Here is a 24,064-nt window from a genome sequence, read left to right on the forward strand (position 1 = left end):
CCCTTTTAAATGTGCACAGAAATGGGATTTTCCTCTCTCAGTTTTTTTTAATGATGTAGTTATGTGTTGCAGGATGTTGTGAAGCTCAGTTATTATATTTATTTGTTTTTTAGTGAGATAAATGACTTCTTTTAACATTCTATAGCCTACTGATCAGTGCAGTTGTAGATGAAAGCATCACAACAAACATCTCTACACACCAATCTTAGCCACGGAAAATCCAAAGCCAGTTATGATGTGAGTAATCATACAGCTTTGATTGTGTTATTGGTGGTACAAAATCTTTGCAGAACGTTTCTTATTGTAATTGTTTAAGGCAGTGCTTCTTTTAACCATTTTTTTATTTTGTAGCAGACAGCAGACTTTCAAGTTTTCTTAATTCTTGTGGCACACCGAACAACATATTGCAAGATCCTTGCACCTCGCCGCCTCCCCCACCACCACTGGCCAGGTAGGGTTTTGTTTGGTGCCAGCTGCCCCTTAGGTGGGAACAGAGTCTGGTGACCTCCATGGCACGGGAAGCGAGGAGGAGAGAGGGCCCAGAGCGCTGTGGTCGTTAAAGAACATAAGAAATTGCCATGCTGGGTCAGAGCAAGGGTCCATCAAGCCCAGCATCCTGTTTCCAACAGAGGCCAAACCAGGCCACAAGAACCTGGCAATTACCCAAACACTAAGAAGATCCCATGCTACTGATGCACTTAATAGCAGTGGCTATTCCCTAAGTAAACTTGATTAATAGCAGTTAATGGATTTCTTCTCCAAGAACTCAGCCAAACCTTTTTTGAACCCAGCTACACTAACTGCACTAACCACATCCTCTGGCAACAAATTCCAGAGCTTTATTGTGCGTTGAGTGAAAAAGAATTTTCTCCGATTAGTCTTAAATGTGCCACTTGCTAACTTCATGGTATCTTCCATAATGGGGTGGACGTCCCCCTTGGAGTTCTGAGTTGGTGGTGCCTCTTTGAGGCCACTGCGGCAGCATCTGTAGCGGGGGGGAAACCACCCCTCCCGGAGTGCTGCAGACAATGGCACTCCTGAAACACCACGCCTTGCACAGCTGCATACGTTGACCCTGCTGACAGGAGAAAAGCAGCACTTTTACCCATGTGTGCGCGCCTCATCCTGACATCTGAGCATGTGGAGTTAACCAGTCCTGCAAGAATCACAGGTCCCCCACACGTTCAGATGTCATTGAAGCTGGCAGAGGAGGCACGCACTGGTAAGAAGCGCTGCTATTAGTGGAAAGAGGGGAGGAAGGCTAAGGTTTCCAGTTTCTGGTGGGAGAATCTGAGACACTTGTCCTCCGTTGTCCCTGTTTCAACACTTGGCTCTTCTCAGCGCTCTGCCTCCCCATCACTGGCTTGATCCCCCAGTCCATCTCTTGGAATCTGGTTCCCTTCTTCCCTAGCAGCTACTCCTCTCTTGCTCCCCATCATCCCCGCACTAACCATTCCCCTCTTACTCTGATTTCTGATTTAGTTTTTTTTTTTCATTTGTATTCTGCATTTCATGACTGGTCAGCTGTCAGAGCTTACAGTCTAAATACCTCATTCCCCCGTGCGGTAAATGGCCAGAAGTGGGGGAGATGTGAAGTTCATCAAATATCTCACGTTATTTAGCTCCCGGCATTGTGCATATTTAAATGGCACAATGGGTACTTGCCAGGTTCTTGTGGCCTGGTTTTGGCCTCTGTTGGAAACAGGATGCTGGGCTTGATGGACCCTTGGTCTGACCCAGCATGGCATGTTCTTATGTTCTTAATAGCATATTTATTTAGCACATTTGCTAATCAGCTCCTCAGCCTGTCCTGGCTTTCTCACCCCCCTCTATTCCAGCACCTCCACCCTAGCCCTGGTCCTCTCACTCTTGCTGCATGGGCCTTGGTAGCTGCGAAAGTTGCCAAACAGCCCAGGTTTGCATGGTTCACTTCAGGGAGAAGGCAAAGAGAAGGCATTCACCCCTCTTTGTGCTCCCCCCCAGCATTCACTGCTCTCCTCACCTCCCAACATTTACCCTCTTTTTTTTTTGTCAGCCCCCACAGGCATTCACCCCTTTTTCGCACCAAGCCCCAGGAATTTATCACCCCCTTCTCGCTCTACTTCAGCATTCACCGCCTTTCCCTTTTCTCCATGAATCACCGCTGGGTTCTGGAGCTGGTTCTGCTCCAGCTCTTCTCCTGCCCTCTTCCTCTGCTGGAGAGAAAGTCGAGGAGGGGTGGAATCGACACAGCAGACGTAAGAAGATTACCCCCCCCCCCCCCCCCCCAGCCGCTCTCAGCCCAGCCCTCCCCTCCCATCATTCCTGTCAAGTGCTGCCTTTTACCCTGGGAAAGATGAGATAGGGCCTGGAATGGGCGAGTAAGGACCCTTCTTTGCTGTGTGAAGTCAAGTTTCTCTCCGCTGCCTGCTCCAAGCTCATCGCTTCCTCTTATTCCCTCCACAGGACAGGAGGAGAGGAGAAATGATAAGAGGGGAGGGGCTGGATAAGGGAGCAGAGTAGCTCTGCTTTGCTTTGCTATGTGCTCTGTCCAATCCAGTACCATCCCCTCGCCTGCTATCTGGGAGGGGAGGGGCTGAGAAAGAAGCAGAGGGATATTCTGCACTGCCTGAGACGGGTACTGACCAACAGAGTCAAGGCACATAACCCATTTCTAGATTATTGATGAATTTCTTATGTATTTTATGATGTATTATATGTTGCCTTTTATTGCTGCATTAATTATATGATGTATTTTGATTGTTGTATTTGCTTAATGTAAATTGCCTTGGGTTGAACTTGTTTCAAGGAAGGCGATAATAAACGTAACATAGGAAGGAGTTTCCCATGGTACCCTGAGAAGCAGTGGCATAAGGCTTAGAATGATGTTAGACCTTTGCAGGGCTGGCAGATCGTTTGGCTTCACTTTGCATATCTTTACTGTATCACAGAAGAAAATGAAAGTAAAAAAAAAAAATGCAAAAGTGAGCAAATCTTTAATTTTAAAAAAGTGAAAAAAAATCAATTTCACTTCTATGCAAAGTGAATACATTAAATTATTATTGTAGCGACCTCCTAGATCTCTAGATCTAGGTGGACTTTGTCTAAGCCCTGGGTTTAGAGAGTCAGGATAGGGGGCACAGCACTCATACAAAAGCTCCTCTGAGGCTTGCTGTAGTGATGAGCTCCTGTTTGAATAAGGGGTAGGGATGGGCTTTCATTTTTACCTTTGAACTAAGAGCATTGCGGGCAGCCTGTAGTTTCGCAGATTAAACAGAAAACGTCAAGAGCATTTGAAGACACTGTGTGTGCAGCTTTAGCCCCTGACGCAGAGCTCCTCTAATAACATAGTACTGTCTGGTGAATTTTCAAAAGAGAAGCAAGTCCTTTTATTAAATGTGTGCTTCACGCAACTTTTACTTGAAATACATATGAACAATTATATTGACCAACCAGGCAATTGATAGTGTGATATGGTGGATCTATGAACATACACGATCCATTTCAGTGGTATGGAAGCATAAAAACTTCTCCACAATATAGGTATTATGAAGTTCCTTTTTTCAACCGCACGATTTGTTTAGGAAGCAATGTTTAAAATATATTGAATGCTTTTGTGATTTGCTTTGAACATTGGTGCATTCAAAAGCTGACTCTCCATTTTTGGGGTAACTTTCATTTTTAATGACATTGGCTATTTTTATTTCATGTCATTTCTAAACGGAAGTGTTAAAATTCATAAAATTTCGATTTTGTTTTTTAATTTTTTGCTCAGTGTGCACTATTTCAGCAGTGCGCCCTGTTTGAGTTAGTGCACACTATTACAACTCAGATAGTGTGCACTAACTCAAATAGTGAGCTCTAAACTGAAAATAGTGCACACTAAAAAAAATTGAAAAAAAAAACCTGTTATTGAATTTTATTATTTCAGTTTAGAAATGACATGAAAAGAAAACCTAACAAAACAAAAAAAAAAGGGGGGGAATGAAATGAAACAAAAGTTTTATTGATGCACACATATAATAAGGGGGGGCAGTATAGAGAGGAGAGTGGCGTTTTTGGTTGGAGTTCGAAGTGGAAGGAGTTGGTTTTTCTCCTGTCCTTTTGTTTTGGCCTCACAGCCTAATCTTTTGAGAGAGAAAGGTTTTCCCTGCCTACAAAGATCAGCCTCAGGTTTTAGATCAAATGAACTGTTTTGTGAAGTTCTTTCTGGAAGTTTTTGTTCTTTTTTTTGTGAATCCCTGGTCCTGGCCAGAGGAGAGATGAACCCTGCCTTGGACAGGGTGGAAAAGACCCCTCTCTCCATCAGGGAGGGACTGTGGTGACTTGCCACAAAGTCAAGAGTTTCTTCTTGGAGTTTGAAAAAAAATTTGGTTTTGTCATTTTCTTGAGTTGGGGAGGAAGTTGGAAGCCACCTTTCCTTATCCCAAAGGTTGGGAAGGGTAAATATCTGGTTTTCATCCAGAGAGTCCAATGGAGCAATGTAGAGAGCAGAACAGGAGTAAAAAGAGTTGTGACATCTGGAGACCCCCATTGGATCCTTCACCCTGGGACACAGGGACAAGGTCTGGTGTTTTGAATATCTGGAGTTCACCTGGGACCTTGAGAACTATTGTGGAGGGGATCCCACTTCACTTAGGACTCTCCCACCTAGGACACTTATCTTTCGACTCCCTGGAAGGTAAGCCAATCTCAGGACTTAGCACTGAGGGACATTTACACAGATAGAGGACAGAAGGGTAGTGAAAGAGACCATTCTGGACATGGATTACATGGGAACAGCTTTGTTGCATTTTGTAATATTTATTTATTGTTTTTTTATAGTTGCAAGCTTACTTTGAGCACTTTTAAAATAGAAAGGCAATTTTAAATAACATTTGATGATAATAATGTAACCCCAATTCAGCTTGTTGACTGAACTTTGCAAGGGCCATAGTCAGTCCTAGGGCTATGTCCTAATTATACAGTCACCAGTCCTTTTACCCCGATGGGGAGAAGGCTGACCTTCAACACCCAAGGCATATGGGTGTTACCTGTGACTCTCAAGTGTGGGTGCACTGAATGAAACAAGCAGGACAAGCTGGTTGGGTGACTGTATAAATAGAACATAGCCCTAGGATTGGGACCCAACACCACCTCATAGAATGCTACTGGAGTCCATCCATGCCCTCCTGGGGAACCCAACTGCACCTCTGGACCTGCCGATGGGGTCCCCTTTGTACTGGGGGACTGCTCAATATTCTGCTGGGTTCAACACCCTCCTGGGGGACTTCTCAATCTGCTTCTGGGATCCAGGGGGACCACTCGATCTGCTGCTGGGGTCCCCTTCCTCCAGGTGGACTGCTCCATCTTAAGATCTGCTGCTGTCCTTCAGTTCTCCCTAAGTGTTTTCCCTGGCTTAGGTTTACAGCTCATAGGTTCATAGCCAGTCATTTGCTGTTACCCAGCCTAGATGGGTCACCTTCTCTTGGCCAAAAGGCCAAGACCCAGGCAGGACCATGGAAGAGAATATGTGCACATCTTTCCATTCTGCCAGGCCTTTTTTTCTGTTGTCTGAGAGCTGGGTGCCCAAGGTTCTGACTCCTCTTGTTAGTCAGGGTGAGAATCTGTTTGCTTCCTAGGACTGTTTTTTCAGTACATTTCTCTCATAAATCCCCCTCTCATTCAGAATTCTCCAATGTAGGACTTTTCCAGTCATAGTTCTGTAATTTAGTACTTTGCTATCCTTTGATTTAAAGTGATATTTCACTGCAAGTTATCAACAGTAGTACATGGGGCTGTGACATGCAAATCCCCTACCTGAGTCTCTGACTCAATCTATTCAATTATTATTTAAGCAAGTTTCACAGTAAGTAATAGCACTTGCATCAAGCTAGGTAGAGAGTACATTGTACAAATCAACTCCCCTTTTACGTTTCATCGCTCCAAAGGACAGAAAATCTTTAGTGATGTCAACTTTGCTGTTCGTACCTCTGACTATGTATGTAAAACTGCCCCCTCAAACATGAAAAAATTAGCGCTGATATAATAAATTTATCGCAGCTTGTGGAAATTACCTGTGTGATGCAGGAGCAGAGAAATTAGCCTAACCTAACTCCCTTTTTATATTGCAGGTGCTATTTTTGCTATATTTATAGCTTTTTGATTAATCTAGGCCTAAATTAGAGAGACTGCCCCTCACCCTTTACAGATCTTCTCAACATATTATGTGTCCTATAATTTACTTGTTTAAGTTAATTCTTTATAATGTTACAGTTCTAAAGTGCTGTATGAAACAGATAGCTTTTAGAAGTTTTTTAAAACTCAAAAGTGTATTAATGTTCTCCAGTCCCATGTAACTAGGATAATTCCTCATAGGTGAAAAGGAACTGAACCGTGAGTTCAAGGTCATTTTCTCAAGGATAACTAGATCCAGGGTTGCATAGTAATATTTATTATTTTCAGCTTCACCGCAACAGACATTGCTTTGGGGAAGCTAACTGGCTTGCTTGGCTTCAGTTGTTTTTGTTAAAGCAATTGTTTTAATTTTGCTTGTCTTCAATTTTATTGCTTGTTATGGTTTATTATTATGATGCATTTTCATATGATGGCTTAACGGTCATAAATTGTAAACCACATTGTGTCACCCCATTCAAGCCAGGATTGCAGTATAGAAATTGAATAAATAAACCTTGGTGAAGCACACAAAGGCCTCCCGCTTCCTTTAGCCTCCCCTCTCAACCCCCCTCACAAATGGGAGAGGCTCTAGCTGTGCAATATAAATCAGCCATTCCTCCAATCCACTGTCCATAGCTTCGCAGCAGGAGTAATCATAAACGTAGTGTATGACAGCAGATAAAGAGAACCTCGAGGCCCTTGTAGTCTGCGCATTCCAAAGGCAATGCTGCAGAGCTCGACTGATCTCGGGCCTTACTATCACTTTCTCACAGCCATGCTTTCCTGAATTTCGTTACTGTGGCTTCTACCACCTCTACTGGGAGGCCGTTCCATGGATCTACCACCCTTTCAGTGAAGAAATCTTTCCTTGTGCTTCTCCTGAATTCACCTCCTTTCAGCCACATGTCACTCACTGCCCTCTACTTTTAGAAGTTCCTTTCCATTTCAATAAATGTGCTCTTTTAGTAATACCGTTGAGGCATTTGAACGTCTTCTATCATATCTTCTTCTAGAGCAGAGGTTCCCAAACATGTCCAGGACCCCCCAGCCAGTCAGGTCTTCAGGATATCCACAATGAATATGCATCAGCTAAGTCGTCCAGGGAGCAATTTTCAAAACTAGGTGGCTTGTTGCACACTGTAAGTACTCTTCCCTGCACCCAGAAGACAAGCGTATTTTACCTTTTAAAATTGCCCAGGGAAAATGTACCTGCTGAGACTTCCACCCCTTTTTCTGCAGATAATTTTTCCCTGAAAAAAAGACACCTGTAGTTGTGAAAATGCCAAGATATTCACATTGTTCCCTCCCCCAACCTAACCCCACCTCTGACCCCTCCCCCCTTTCCTGCAGGCATTGCTGTTGATATCCACAGTGTACTTTAACCCACATTCAGGGTGGACAATTTTCAGACAGCCCATTGCCTGGGTTTATTTTATTTTTGAAAATTGCCCTCCATGTCTCATTTTATGGGGTTTCTGGTATAGACTTTGCACCATTTAGTAGCCCTGTTCTGGAGTGCCTCTGCTTTACCTAGATCCTTCTGGAGATTTGACTTTCAGAACTGGAGGCAATACTCCAGATGAAACCTTGACGGTGGCGTGAACAGAGGCATTCTTACCTTTTATTTTCTGGTCATACCCGCTCCCTATGTGTCTTGGAATTCTTCCAGTCATCCCCACCGCCTTTGGCAGGCTGTTCTTACAACCTTGAGGACACCAGATGTGCTCATACCAAGATCTGATTGGCTCACATCAGTATTTCAGCCCCCATCAAGTACTGTTCCCCTGGCCTTTTGTACCCCATGCATGACTTTAACTGTTTTGCATTGAAAGTGTGGTGGACACATGGGGAGGTCTCCCAGTGGGGACTGCTTGCCCTTTGCACCTGTTTTGCAGATGGGACAAAATCCACAGCTTAAACCGCACACAGGGATTTCAATATAAAATCCCTGTGCGTTGTCAGCCAGCTTCGCCCTCCACCCCATTCCAGACCCACTCTTTTTTGCTGCAGGTGCAGATATCTGTACTGTGAAACAGCACGACTAACTTTACCCATAGAGGCTTAGCGACCCTAGCAAAACTGATTGAAATATGTCCTCTAAAATAACAGGTTGCTTAGCCAGTATCTCTTTAGTTCAACAGATTTTCTTTTCAGCTCTGCTTAGTCACTGAACTGGTAGTTTTCCTGACTCTTCCACTCAGTTCCCTAGTCCGTTTCAGTTTGCATAGTTGCTTACCTTGTAATGGTTTACTTATTGGAATTCTTATCTCTGTAGCATGGTTTTTCTTGTGCAACACTCCTGCCAACCTGGTGCTAGCACAGCAGAAATTGTTCAGAGCTTTGCGGTTCGACATGGAAAGGGAGAGGACCTGGGGATAAACAAAACAGGGGATCTTCTTGCAGCCTCGTCTACCCGAGAGGGTGGTGTACAAAGGAGGGAAACTACAGAATCTGTCATGGATAAGGAGTGATATCTCACAAGTGATCAGCTCTGTGGCTGGCAGTCTTCAACGTGGGCAGGACTAACTGGGCAGACTAAATGGACTAGATGGTCTTTTTTGTGCTGTCTTCTATTCTCAACTCATTTAAAATACTTTTAACAATTTCACAATGGCGTAAATGGCCAAGTTGTGAAATTGTTAAAAGTATTTTAAATGAGAAGTTGAGAATAGAAGACTTAATGTGCTATCTTTGATAGGTTGAATCCCCTGAAGAAGGCGGTAACAGTCGCCGAAACATTGCCAATGTTGGGAGTTAAGCAGTGCGTGCAACGCGGAGGGCAGCATTAAATGAAAAAAGACAAAGAAGATAAGTTGAGAGTTGAATAGTGTGTGTAACGTGAAAAAAGAAAAGAAGAAATAGGTTTTTGGGTAACATATTGGAACACCGCGGTGTCGGCTAAGTTGAAGGATAAGTTGACCATAAAGTGTTTTGGGCAGATATGGGCACTTTGCACAAGGGTTTTTTTAAAGTGTGGTGATTATACAATGCATGATTGAAGTATTTAAAAAAAAAAAAGAAACACACATTGGGAAATGGTAAATGAAGTGATCTCAAGTGCTACATACACGAAACTGGTTGCAGCCCTTTGTGGGCAAGAGCCAGACGACTGTATTTGTTAACAGCACATTATTTTCTGATACTAATTCCCATATGTAATAAATAAGCTTAAATCCATTGACAAACATTGGGTTCCTCACAAGTGATGGTTTAATGTTGCATAGTTTTACAGTGAGGACATAGTAGGGGATTAGGGGGGTGATAGGGGGGAATATATATATTTAAGGCCTGTGTTGGATGTCAGTCATGTTTGTCACACTGTCGTGCCCGTCTGTGGCCCAAAATAGTGAAAGATGCAATATGCAAAGATAATATGTTCTGCCTGCAAAGCACTGTCACAAACACACCCACAGGCATGCACACACAGGCAGACAGACACACATACACACACACATGTTGTAAAGATGGTCCCTTAGACTAAGATGAGGTTGACACCACCTGCAGGGGGACGCCCTGCAGGTCCTCCTCATCGGCAGGTGGAACTGGCTGGTGCGGAAACCCAACAGGACCTTCACCAATACCAGCCCTTGTTCCCTTTGGGTGACAGGGCCGGCTGGACTTAGGCGCAGATTTCCGATGTCGAGGAATCCCACAAAGGACAGTAGGCAGAAACAGAGTCAAGATGTTCCAAAGGTCAGGGCAGGAAGCCAACAGCAGAATCCAGAAGATGTATCAAGGGTCAAGGCAGGCAGAGATCAAGCGAAGTCTGGGAAATGTACCAAAGGTCAAGACGGGCGACGATCAAGCAAAGTCCAGAAGAGATCTGAGGAGAAGGCCAAGAAGCAATCCAGAGGAAGACAAGACAAAGGCAAGGAGGCAGGAGCACGGAGTCAGGAACACGGAGACAGGCAACCAGCTACTCTTTAGAGAGTTTGACCTGTTGCTGAGGCAAGGACTGAAGGCAGGGACCGGCCTTAAGTAGTCCCTGAGTGATGATGTTATTGGTGAGGGCCACAGGGAATTTCCCTCCGCAGGCCCTTTAAATAAATCAGAGAGGCATGTGCGCGCACCTAAGGGAATGCCGGCTGGGACCGGAAGTAAGTGGCATGGTCGGTAGCTCCGGGCTGTGAAGAGGAGCTGCTGCATCAGCAGCGGGTCCCTGCTGCCATGAGAGAGCCCAGGGCTGGTCCAGCCATGGCGACGCAGCGATGGGTGAGTGAGGCCGGCCATAGGGCACTGCAGCTGGTGAGCGCAACAACACACACACACACACACACACACACACACGCTCCCCCAAACACATACAAAGGCAATTTTTGCTAATTCATTAATATATTAGCAAGGTGTGTTAGGCCTTTTTTGCTTTTGTTTTGTATGGCTAAAAAAACCCATCGTATTCTATCCAGTATTAAATTCAGATTTACAATTTGGAAGTTTGAACAGAGTGTGGCTATAACAGATTGTAGGTGAAACAAAACTGGTCATATGTTTATGTAATTATCCAGAGTAATAGCTGTCTAGTGAGGGAAAATCCCCTAACTGCTCTTGTATGTCACAGTACTTTCCTCTTCCTTCTCAGCCGAAGATGATGAATGGCAAGGTCTGGAAGAGAACCTCCAGCACGTCCCCTTCTCCTCTGAACGCTATCCTGAAGATGAAATGGTGAAAAGGTCAAGGGAGTTTTATGAGCTTCTCAATAAGAGAAGATCTGTGAGATATATTAGTGATGAGCCTGTTCCCAGAGAGGTCATTGATAATGTCATCAAAGCAGCAGGTATGTACATGGCAGTATGAGAAGTGCTTGGAAACAGGAAGGCTTGTGGATGTGGCTATGCTATTCCAGTTGTATTACACTGCAACTGTTTGTATTACCAGGGATTATAACCAAAACATGTTCTTGAAATTCCTTTTTAATATAATTTGGTACTCGAAGGACGTAAAAGCATCCCACTGAAATTATCCCTCACCTGATAGCTGTCTTACCTATGTTAACAACCCCGTTAATGCAGGGTTCAGGTGAAAATTCCAAAATGTCAAGCAGTCACTGAAGGTCCTTAGTGACTGCTTGTCACTACGGACCTTTCTGTTTTACTTTGTTACTCCTTTGTGTGCTGAACAGCTGAAATTTAAAAGAGAACTAAGCTTCCCTAGGATTAGCCACTAGTTATGTCCTTCTTGTTCAGACACAGCCTGCATTCTGTGAAATTCAGAGGTGTAAAACACTTTGGGGTAGATTTTCAAATACCGCGAATAGGCGTACTTTTGTTGGCGCTCCAGGCGCAAACAAAAGTACGCTGGATTTTAGCGGATACGCGCGTAGCCGCTAAAATCTGGGATCGGCGCGCGCAAGGCTATCGATTCCGTATAGCCGGCGCGCGCCGAGCCGCGCAGCCTACCTCCGTTCCCTCCGAGGCCGCTCCGAAATCGGAGCGGCCTCGAAGGGAACTTTCCTTTGCCCTCCCCTCACCTTCCCCTCCCTTCCCCTACCTAACCCACCCGCCCGGCCCTGTCTAAACCCCCTCACTTACCTTTGTTGGGGGATTTACGCCTCCCGGAGGGAGAAGTAAATCCCCGCGCGCCAGCGGGCCGTTAGCGCGCCGGGATGCGACCTGGGGGCAGGTCCGGAGGGCGCGGCCACGCCCCCGGACTGACCCGGGCCGTAGCCACGCCCCCGGGCCCGCCTCCGGAACGCTCCTGACACGCCCTGAAAATGCTGCTGCGCTCGGTCCCGCCCCCCGACACGCCCCCCTCCGAAAACCCCGGGACTTACGCGAGTCCTGGGGCTCTGTGCGCGCCGGTAGGCCTATGTAAAATAGGCTCACCGGCGCGCAGGGCCCTGCTCGCCTAAATCCGCCCGGATTTGGGCGGATTTAGGCGAGCAGGGCTCTTAAAATCCGCCCCTTTATGCATAGGAGTATTGATGGGAAGTAGATGACTGTTGGCTCAAATATTGTTTTAGTAACATAAGAAAAACCACCAGAGGCTAAATATCGCTAGATATTCGTCAGTGTCTGCAGCCTAGGAATTTAGTGGTATAGAAGCAGGGAGTTTTCCTGTGAAAACTGTCTTGCAGGCCTGTGCCCACTCTGAAAACTGGCTTACCCATATCTGATTTATGGTATAAAGATGACTCTAAAACTCCAGACAGTTGCAGCCCAAGGTAGCAGTAATATAGCTGCATTGTGCTTGCTGGAAGGCACAGGGTAATTTGAACAGAGCAGCAATTGCTACCCTAAAGAGGAAACAGTGGGTGCTGGGATCCATGTGTGAATTTGATTTGGGTAGCTATGCGTAAAATCACTGCTGGCCAGATAAATGGGCATTTTTGGTCTTTATGTGCTGTCATTTACAGTTTATTATGTGCACATTTGCTAAATTTTTTTCTTATACAGGTTGCTACAAAATTATCCCCATAATGACTGTAATTAACATTGCAAAATATTTAAGTACAAATTCATGGGGTTTCCCTTTCTCTGGGTCACCGAGAACGAATTGCCCAAATATGGTGAATTTGACAAAGAGTGATCTCGAAGGCCTATTTTCTTACAACCCAAGAAGTTAAACAATAATTCATAATAAATTATTAAGTTATATGGCATAGGAGTGCAGTTCAAAGTGTTGTATAAGTGCTCATAGTGCAGAACAGAATCATGTCAGAGCAGGAAATACTTTACATCAAATCTGTTTAACGCAATCAAAGTGGAAAGTACTTCTGTCTGCTCTTTGATAGCATTGAATATTCTCAGTGAAAGGTGTCAAACTATAATGCAGTTCATTTATATTATTTCTTGGATTGCTATGGAGATGAAAACTTTTTTGATGTCCTATGTCAAGTCAAGTCCTATGTCCTATGTCAAGTCAAGACGAAAGCATGACTTGAGTTGTCACTATTTCTCTGCCTTTCCAACCCCGCCCGATAGGAACCGCACCCAGTGGAGCACACACGGAACCCTGGACCTTTGTAGTTGTACAAGATCCAAACGTGAAGCACAAGATTCGGGAGATTATCGAAGAGGAAGAAGAAGTAAATTATAAGAAAAGGATGGGAGAGAAATGGGTTAATGACCTGAAAAGACTGAGGTACAAAACCACATGCAGACTGAATACACGAGACAGCCACATTGTACTTGCACTGATAAATGGATATTTATACTTAGAAATAGACTGGTTTAGCTTTGGTAATTTGTGATCTGCGAGTGCAGCTCGGTACCAAACTGGAATTGTGACTTAATGCCAGGCTGAGATCAAAACAAAGGTTTTTCTGGAAAAAGAAATGGGATGGCAAACCAGATCATTTCTCCTGGGATGGGGAAGAGAAAGAGAGAGAGAGGAGGCGACACACATAATGGGCTGAATTTTCAAATCCATTTCTGAGTGGAAATGGGCTGTTAGAAAATAGCCTGGGGCTCAGTGCACATAAAACTCTGCTTGTAACCCGGCGACGAGAGTACTTTTATACGAACTGCGAGAGGCAAGCCGGGGGGAGGGGGGGTAGGCGGAGTTAAGAAACTTTTGTCCATACATTTTGTATTTTAAAAACTATGGGGCGGATTTTCAAAGGGTTACACGTGTAACCCCGAAAACCCACTCCTGCGCGCGCCAAGCCTATTTTGCAAAGGCCTGACGACGCGCGCAAGCCCCGCGATGCGCGTATATCACGGGGCTTGAAAAAATGGGCGGGCCGAGGGCGGGATGAGGCCTCCGGCACAGCGGTCGTGCCAGGGGCTCGTATGCCGGCCGAGTGCCTGGAGGCAGGCGCAACTTGGATAACAAAGGTATGAGGGGGGTTTAGGTAGGGCTGGGGGGCAGGTTAGATAGGGGAAGGGAGAGGAAGGTGGGGGGGCGGCGGAAGGAAAGTTCCTTCGATTTCGGAGCGGCCTCGGAGGGAATAGGGAAAGCCATCGGGGCTCCCCTAGGCTCGGCGCGTGCAAGGTGCAAATGTGTGCACCCCCTCATGCGCGGCACCGACCCTGGATTTTATAACCTGTGCGCGTGGCTGCGCGCACAGGTTATAAAACTGGGCGTCGATTTGCGTGCGCCAGGTTGCGCGCACGAATCTACGCCCGCGCGCAGTTTTTAAAATCTGGCCCTATGTGCACAAAGTAACCCGCACAAGTTACACTTTTTTGAGGAGGAGGTGTAACTTTGTGTGAGTTAAATTTGTGCGCGTGCTGGACCGCAAACTTTCAAAATGAACCTATGTGCACAAGTATGCTTTGAAACCTGGGGTAGCGTCTAGCGCACAAACGTTACCTGCAGACTTTACTCAAACACACACAGCTATGAAACTACCCTCCCTCAGAACAATTCTCTCTTTATCAGTGTATGGATCTCTAGGATTAAGGGTTCTGGCTAGCTGGGTTGCTTGTATTTACAAATGTGTGTGGCTGCACCACAGGAAAAAATGAAGTCAAACAGAAGCTTCACTCAAGGGCATAAAGGAGTAAAGCTACTAAGGGCTTCCTCTCAAAACAGGCACAGAAATGTTAACTTAATTTCAAATTCAGAACGGTCAGGGTGACCTGCTGCGAGAGATCTGTGACGAAACCGTCGCGGTGACAATCTTATTTTTTACTTTCACCTTCCTCTGTGCTGCCGCATCTGACACATGTGAATTGAAACCACAGGATTGATCTGTCCTGCTGAGTTTACGAACCCTCTAAACTTGGAAATAAATGTTAGACATCACAATGTGGCACACTGGTGATCCAACTCCTTTAAATTTATATTTAAATTAATGGGAATAAAACTGCCAAAGCTTTAAAAAAAAATGCACAGCATGCTAAAATGCAGGTTATTTTTATTTGTCTGCCTTAATTGCTAATGTTTCATGATGCTCTGTTCGATTTGATTTATGAATGTTCTATTTGTTTGTACTTCGCTTAGTGCCCGGTGCGTAGGCGATTAACACATTTTAATAAAGATAAAAAATGGCATTGTTAAACCAGCATTCTTCTCTTCAACCCTGGGGAAGCCATAAATATTTTCATTGCTGACTTTCAGAATCGTGAATTAAGGAGAGTTGCATTTGTTTCTAACCAATGCCAAAAATGCAACTAATAAGGCCATTATTGATTCATTCTGAATGGAATTAACTAAAAATAGCCTTCTACAAAAATAACTAAAAACATTTGGGGGTATTTTCATGTTTGGGGCATTTAAAACACAAACGGGCCTCCAGAAGCTCTGGCTAAGCCTTCCCTGCCAAAAAAACTGCCCAGACTTGGTACCAAGGCCTAGGGCTAGGCTCACGCCTGGCACCTAAGTGTAGGCCAGGGTGAGGCCCAGGCCTGCTCCTGTCTGGGTCCTTGTAGTTTAAAATGGTGCCACTCATCTGGAGAACGGCATCGAAGTGACATCACTTCAGTACCTTCGTCCAGTGCAGCTGATGCCATTTTAAAGTGCAGCCATAGAAATCTAGGGCCTACAGAAAAAATGACACCAAGCCCACAAGGGGAAGGCACCAAGGTGTTAAATCACTTCGGTGCCATCCTGCCGGTGGTTGGCTCCATTTTTAAAGAGCCAGGACCCAGGCAGGAGCGAGTGGGGCATTGTTCCTGCCCTTTTAGAAGCAGGATCTGGGAAACAGGGAAAATGGGGGCCGGTGTCAGAGCTCTTGTGCCCCAGCTATTTTTACAGAGAGGGAGGGCCCGGCTTGGGCTTAAGCCTTGGTGCCAGGCCTGGGTCATCCCCTAGCCAAGGCTGCCAGAGACTGGTTTTTGGTTTGGGTTTTTTTTTAGCAATTCATTTTTTGTTTTCTTGTTAATGTGTTTTTTGTGTGTCGCGAACAAAGCAAACCCAACAAAAATAACATGGAATAAAATGAAAAAAATAACCTCCCCCCCCCCCAACCCAAAAAAATATGAACCAAACCTAAAATTTTGTGACTGCACATCCTTAGAGTCTTTGTTGATGCATGTTATGGTAATTTTTAGTTGTGTGCTCACCTGACTGTATTTTAGTAAAATGCAGAGTGCTGAAACATTTGACATGAGTCCTCAGCAGTATATCCCACAGACAGACAAGTGAGTGGGGGGAAAGCAAATCTTCTTTATTCTCTAAGCTAGCAGAACGTCAAATCAAATTCCAGAAAATTGTCTTCAAAGATTTTTTTTTTGTGTGTAGGACAAACTGGGTCAAAGATTACCTGGATACTGCACCATATCTGATCCTCATCTTCAAGCAGGTGTACGGATTGCTTCCCGACAACAAAAGGAAGACCCATTACTACAATGAGATCAGCGTTTCCATCGCATGCGGCATATTCCTGGCTGCACTGCAGGTACGCTTCTTACGCGGAGGCACTGTCAGTCCTGACACCAATAAGGTTTTTCCCCACCCACTCCCAAAATAGGACACCTCTCTTCCCCCACAGGCTGAATATGAGACTATAATGAACGGCTATGACTACTAATAATTAAGCCAGAAAAAAAGAAAGGCGTGATTACCAAAGAAATGCTCTGCAGACATCATGGAGTTGATTCACTGCCGGCGTTTTTTGGCTTCTGAATATTGGCAGCTATTTGGGTTTTCATGGATGGCAGGGTAGTTTTTTCAGGGCTGATCAAAGAATGTCCGGCCTGACCTTCCAAACAAAGTTTCACAGAGTGCAGCAGGAAAAGCCACCATAGATGCCCCATTGTTGCCCTCCGCTTCTGCCACAAGTTAGTCTACAAGGAGCCTTTCGCTCACACGTTCATGTTTATTTGGCCTGCGCAGCTCTTCACCCCGGTTATAAATGTACTCCCGTTCAGCACAGAAGTAAGTCCCGACTGAGTCTCCTGAAGCTTTTTTTTCTACAGGAGAAAAATTTGTCAAATTATTTTGTTTTCTTCCCATGGAAAATAATGGGAATTAGAATGTGGCACCTTCTGTCCTTTTACATATTTCATTTGCGTGTAAAATGAAAGAAAGGTCAGTGCAGAGATCCCAGAGGGCTCCATTTTGGAAGCCTTTTCAACACTTTTAAAGTAACCGTAGCAGCTCTACTGCAGGAGATAACAGCACTTGCTGTACCTTTTTTAAAGCACGTTGCCATACCCTAAATACTACATAAGCATCCTAATACTTTCAGCTACTACTCTTACTACTTATCACTTCTATAGTGCTACTCAACATACACAGCACTGTACAAAAATATATAAAACAACCCAAGTTCATTGGAGCTTACAATCTAATCAAGGGAAACCTACATAGCAAAAAGAGACTTCTGGAATTTCATTTATTAAGAAATTGGTTAAAATCATTGAGGCTAAATTGTGATTATCAGGAATTAAGATTTTTAAAGCAGCCTCCAAAATGTGGGTTTTTGGACACACATGCTTCTTCCTTCAAAGGCTCTCTCAGCCCTCACATACAAACACTGCCTGTATCCACAATGTTGTTCCGAATGTGGACCCTTTGACTGAAGGAGAGCGATCCAACCCGTGAGGAGGAATCCCCCACTAATCCCTTCCTGCAGGAGGCGAGGCTGGAGAGAATCGGAAAGCCCGCTGGAGCTTCGCCAATACCAACCCACATTCCTCTTAGGTTTCCTCGGGTACCGGGGCCGGCTGGACTTACGTGGGGTCTCTGATAGACGTCTGGGCACAGATCAAAGCAGGCGGAGATATTCGTGGTCAGTCAAGTGAAGATCATACGGGTGTCAGTCCGAAGAGTAAGAGGAATCAAATTCAGACAACCGCAGGTACCTCTGAAAGCAGCGGAGGACTTAGGAAGCACAGGAAAAATCAGAAGTCACAGGAAACCAGGAACCACAGGAATGTCTGGAACAAAGAGAAACTCAGGATACGCAGGAAAAACAAAAGAGCCAGGAGCTGGAAAAGTCGTTGCCAAGGCACTAGTACAGTGCATGCACTATCCTTATACAGTCCCTGCACTGGGGTGTCAAAGAATAGGGCCGCGAGGAAAAAGGTACTGGCCCTTTAAAACAAAAGGTAAACGACGCGCGCGCCTAAAGAGCCTCGATGACAGCGAGGCCCAGCGAAGACGGCAGAGCCTCGATCGCCTGAGCCACTCCAGCCGCGCGCCCAGCAACATCCCGGCAGCGACCCGACCCCGGAGGCAAAGCCGAAGCCAGAGGAGAGAAGGCTCCAACTCCCACGCGCACAGCAGCGACCGCGCTGCGGTCAGATCCCGGCCCAGTTCCGCGAGCACAGCATCGGAGGCACCGCGGCCGGGCTCAGCGCCGCGGTCAGGCCCAAGCCCCAAACTACGGCCAATTTCTTTTCAAATTTTCTCTTCGCCTCTCTTATCAATTTCTTACATTTAACTTGCCAGTGCTTATGCTTTATCCTGTTTACTTCTGTTGGATCCTTCTTCCAATTTTTGAATGAAGATCTTTTCACTAAAATAGCCTCTTTCACCTCCCCTTTTAACCATGCCGGTAATCGTTTTGCCTTCCTTCCACCTTTCTTAATGCATGGAGTACATCTGGACTGTGCTTCTAGAATGGTATTTTTTAACAACATCCACGCCTGTTGCACACTTTTTACCTTTATAGCTGCACCTTTTAGTTTTTTTCTAACTATTTTTCTCATTTTATCAAGGTTTCCCTTTTGAAAGTTTAGCGTTAGAGCCGTGGATTTGCTTACTGTCCCCTTCCAGCCATTAATTCAAATTTGATCATAGATAATGATCACTATTGCCAAGCGGCCCCACCACCGTTACCTCTCTCACCAAATCCTGTGCTCCACTGAGAATTAGATCTAAAATTGCTCCCTCTCTCATCTAAAATACTTAATACCGGATATTCCCACTTGAACCTTATGGTCCCAAGAAAAAGGGTTGTAATGGATCCGTTCTTTGAAAGCTGCCCTCTTAAGTGACATCAGGAAACGGGTGTTTTCCAGAGTGGGTCCCACCTTATGGAATGAGTTACCTGATTTCGTACATGGTCTGGATGATATCGTCTTATTTCAAAAACAACTGAAGACCCTGCTGTTCAGTGAGGCCTTCTTGCCGGGTTAGACTGATAAAAGGAGATAGTCTTTTAGTGTTGAAGTACAAATATGCCATTTGTTATTTTAATTTACTTTTAACCTTTTGGGCAGATTTTAAAAGTCACGCGCGTGGCCTATATTTGTGCGCACTACCCGGCGCGCAGAAATGTACGCCCAGTTTTATAACATGCGCGCGCAGCCGCGTGCATGTTATAAAACCAGGGGTCGGCGCGCGCAAGAGGGTGCACATTCGTGCAACTTACGCGCGCCGAGCCCTCGGGGAGACCAGCTGCCTTTCCCCTTTCCCTCTGAGGCCACTCCGAAATCAGAGCGGCCTCGGAGGGAACTTTCCTTCCCCCCCCCCCCAGCCCGAACCCCCCTCCCAGTACCTTTGTTGTGGAAGTTACGCCTGCCAGAGGCAGGCGTAACTTCCACACGCCGGCCAAGTGCCAGTGCGCGAACCCCCAGCCCAGCGGCCGTACGGAGGCCTCTGGCCATGCCCCCGCCCCTGCCCCTGGATTGTCCATTTTTTCAAGCCCCGAGACTTTCACGTGTCCCGGGGCTTTACGCGCGCCACTGGGCCTTTTGAAAATAGGCCCGGCGCGCGTAATCCCCCCTACGCGCGTAAATCCTCCTAAAATCTGCCCCTTTGTGTTTTTTGTTTTATTCCTGGATTCATTGTACTCCGCTTAGCACGGCGGGTCCAATATAAGCATACAATAAAAGATGTAAATAAGTAAATCAAGATATTGAAAATAAATAAATAAATAAATGGTTGTCAAGTTAAATTATCAAAATCTCAGCGAGGGGTGGGGAAGGATGCTTATGGGCCTGAAATTTAATGGAATGAGGTGGACGCACAAGGCTGAAGGTTCACCTTGGGTGCCTACTAACCCTGCATCAGCCCTGGTCACAGGTCTTCTTTGCTCGGTTGCCTCCTGCAGAGTGCCACAGAGCTATCTCTAAATCCTGTAGGGCAGGGTTTCCAAAATCTGTCCTGGGGACCCACAGCCAGTTGTGCTTTCAGGATACCCTGAACAAATATTTGAGATAAATCTACATACTCGGTATATGCAAATTTATCTCATGCATATTCATTATGACTATCCTGGCTATGGGGTTCCCAGGACCGCTGCTAAGCAAGGTTTCAACGGTAGATAACCATCCCAGACTCATACATAGACCCAATTATCTAGGGATCCCCAAGCTTAATGGAGCCCTGGTTCTTTTTGCGAAGGGGGTAACACCTAGAAATCGAACGAAGAAACCTCAAATAAGAAAATGAAACAACTAGGAAAAAAGATAAGACAGATTTGGAACTAGGTCTTGTATTGAACACTGTTAATATGTCACATTACAGGGTCAGTGTCCATAATAAAGGGACAGTGAGGAGTGGGCTTTGCTTCGCTCTTGACTGCACTGTGCATCCAGTTAGTATAGTTATTGAACCCAAAAGCCCTAGGTATGGGAATGTATGAGAAACCTGAGCTAATATTACAATACTTTTAAGCTCATCATTTTGGGATATTTTCTATATTCGTCATCATTGTAATTGTATGAAAAACATACCTTAAAGCACCCTTTTAACATTCTTTAGTAACTAAACCTCCTTTGTTTGAACTGTCATGCCTTTTGGGTAATTCCTTTAATTCATAAGTGGAAAAAAAAAGTCCACAGAAAAATAATCAGGCAAAGCATAAACCAGGGCAAAAGGTAGAGGGGGGCTCTAATGCCCTGAGGTGTTAAAGCTCAGAATCGAGCAGTGAAGTCTCAACGTGCCACTCTTGCTGAAGATTTTACCCTGCACGTTTCTTTCTGTGGTATTCACTCCCTTACAGCACTGGGAGCAAAAGAAAGCCGTGAACAAAAGGTGCCCTCTTCCAAAGCCGTCCAAGCACATTGAATTGGAGTCTGCTTACACTTCTGTCTTTTGACCAAACTAAAACCTGGCCCTAATGTCTTTAGAGGGTACTTTTCCAAACTTTTGGCATGGGAAATGAGCTTATTTAAAATTGCCTTCCTCCTTCCCCACTCAGTGCGGGTGTATCCCATGGAAAATTAGCGGTGCAGGCCTTCGGGTAAACGTTGCCACTCTAAAGTCCTTTGGGAATGAGCAGCTCTATGGGCACTAGGGCGCCATTAAACAATGAACTTGTAGCCAAAGAGGATATCCAGGCAGGTGTGCTAAAAGCAACACTAAACCAGTGTCTCACCAGTTCAATGCACACACCTCTTGTTGTCCATGCTAAGGTAGTTATTTTGGGAGATATGTAAATTAGCAGGAATACAGTATATTCAGAAAGTATCCCGACCCCTTCACTTTTTCCACAGTTTGTTACGTTACTGCTCTATTCTAAAAAGGATAGTATGCATTTTTTCCCTCCACAATGCACATCAATATCACATTGACATAAGTATTCAGACCCTTCTATGACATTCAGAGTTGAGCTCAAGCATCCTGTTTCCTTTGATCATCTGTGAGATGTTTCTCCAACTTGACTGGTGTCCACCTGTGGTAAATTCAATTGATTGGACATGATTTGGAAAGGCACCCACCTGTCTATGTAAGGTCCCACAGTTGACAGTGCATGTGAGAGCAAAATCAAAGCCATGAAGTCAAAGGAATTGTTTGTAGACCTCCGGGATAAGATTGTATCAAGGCACAGATCTGGGGAAGGGTACAAAAAATTGCTGCAGCATTGAAGGTCCCAAAAAACACAGTGGCCTTCATCATTCTTAGATGGAAGAAGTTTGGAACCACCAGAACTCTTTCTAAAGCTGGCCACTCTCCCAAACTGAGCAATTGGGGGAGAAGGGTCTTGGTCAGGGAGATGACCAAGAACTCGATGGTCACTCTGACAGAGATCCAGACTTCCGCTGTGGAGCTGGGAGAAACTTCCAGAGGGACAACCATCTCTTCAGCACTCCACTAATCAGGCCGTTCTGGTAGAATGGCCAGATAGAAGCCATGCCTCAATAAAAGGCACATGACAACTCGCTTGGAGTTTGCCAAAAGGCACTTAAAGGACTCTCAGAACATGAGAAACAAGATTCTCTGGTTTGAAGAAAGCAAGATTGAACTTTTTGGCCTGAATGTCAAGCGCTATGTCTGGAGGAAACCAGGTACCGCTCATCACCCAGCAAATACCATCCCTATGGTGAAGCAAGTGGTGGCAGCAGCAGGCTGTGGGAATGTTTTTCTGCTGAAGGGACTGGGAAACTAGTCAGGAACTAGTGAACGGAGCAAAGTATCCTTGATGAAAACCTGCTCCAGAGCACTCTGACCTCAGACTGGAGTGACAGTTCACCTTCCAACAGGTCAATGACCCTAAGAACACAGTCAAGAGAACAAAGGAGCAGCTTCGGAACAAGTCTGTGAATGTCCTTGAGTGGCCCAGCCAGAGCCCGGGCTTGAACCCGATCGATCATCTCTCCAGAGACTTGAAAATAGCTGTGCATCAACACTTCCCCATCCAACCTGACAGAGCTTGAGAGGATCTGCAGAGAAGATTGGTGGAAAAGCCCCAAATCCAGGTGTACCAAGATTGTAATGACATAACCAAGAAGACTTGAGGCTGTAATTGCTGCAAAAGGTGCCTCCACAAAGCATTGAGTGAAGGGTCGGAATATTTATGTAAATGTGATGTTTTAGGGTTTTGTTTTGTTTTTTTAATTAATTTGCACAAATTTCTACAAACCTGATTTTTCTTTGTCATTATGGGATATTGTGCGTAAATTGAGGAGGGAAAAAATGCAGATTATCCATTTTAGAAAAAGACTGTAATGTAACTAAATGAAGGGGTCTGAATACTTTCTGAGTGCACTATAAATCAGTGAATGACAGCTTGTGCGGAGGTAGCATACACCATGCCATGCATTGAGGCATGAGCTTTCGAGGACCAGAATCCATCAGATGCATGAAGCATAGTATAAGAGGTGTCTTCTCTTTGTTCTGTATCCCCCAACACTCCCCACCTCCCGCATCCCACCCATCTTCATGTATATTTACTCACCTCCTGTACTGTGCTTCATACATCTGATGCTGTGGACGCTGTTCTTCAAAACTCGTGCCTCAATAAATTGGTTAGACAATAAGGTGCCACCCAACGCTGTCATTTAATTACCCTGGACTAACACCCTTTGAAGATCCAGACCATGTATATTATTCAGTTCAGATAGTCCTGTTATAGGAAAGGCTGCTCAAGGGACATGATGTTGGCATAGGTTTAACAGTCGGTAAGCAAATAAGGTTTGGAATCTGAGATAATTTATAACAGATACAACAGGTGAGCTCCTTCAGCTTTTAATTGAGAAAGTGGAGTTATTGCCAGTCCCCAGTGGAGGGTGTTTAGTAACTTATTAGTACCTCCTCTTTCTCTCCTTGCCCCACCCACTTTTCTTCTCCCAGAACGTGGGCCTGGTTACCGTGACCTCCACTCCCCTGAACTGTGGTCCTCGCCTGAGGGTGCTACTCCAGCGCTCCCTGAATGAAAAGTTACTCCTGCTGCTCCCTGTGGGGTATCCCAGCAAAGATGCAACCGTGCCAGATTTGAAACGGAAGCTGCTAGATGAAATCAGGGTGATTGTTTGAAAAAGTATAACAGATACTTTTCAGAAAACTCACCAAAAAGACCATGGTCTACGGTGTACTGTTCTTTTTGCTTAATTTTCATTAAACATGTTTCTACAGTATTTGGGGGACTTTTGTTTTGTTTTTAAATCATTTATTCGCCTATCTTCTTCTTTACTTTCACCCTCAGGCTACTACTGACATTCATGGATAACAATATAGGCTGTAAAGTCTGCGGAGTAAACAATAAGTCCGGGGTCTTTTGCATTCCCTTAGGGAGCACTAGACACACCAAGGAGTGACATATTTAGAACATAAGAAAATGCCATACTGGGTCAGACCAAGGGTCCATCAAGCCCAGCATCCTGTTTCCAACAGTGGCCAATCCAGGCCATAAGAACCTGGCAAGTACCCAAAA

General features: G+C 45.2%; 1 protein-coding gene across 1 annotated transcript in view; it reads left to right on the forward strand.

The window, feature by feature from the left end:
* IYD (iodotyrosine deiodinase) overlaps positions 1-23,768 on the forward strand; it is a 55,830-nt gene extending 32,062 nt beyond the window's left edge. The window contains exons 2-5 of the mRNA XM_029596545.1: positions 10,715-10,909; positions 13,056-13,215; positions 16,261-16,417; positions 23,485-23,768. Coding sequence (XP_029452405.1) covers positions 10,715-10,909; positions 13,056-13,215; positions 16,261-16,417; positions 23,485-23,667 — 695 coding nt within the window. The 3' untranslated portion in view covers positions 23,668-23,768. The remainder of the gene's footprint in view (positions 1-10,714; positions 10,910-13,055; positions 13,216-16,260; positions 16,418-23,484) is intronic.
* Positions 23,769-24,064: the final 296 nt, after the last annotated feature.

The sequence above is a fragment of the Rhinatrema bivittatum genome, chromosome 3 (genome assembly GCF_901001135.1).
Source record: "Rhinatrema bivittatum chromosome 3, aRhiBiv1.1, whole genome shotgun sequence".
Classification (NCBI taxonomy): Eukaryota; Metazoa; Chordata; class Amphibia; order Gymnophiona; family Rhinatrematidae; genus Rhinatrema; species Rhinatrema bivittatum.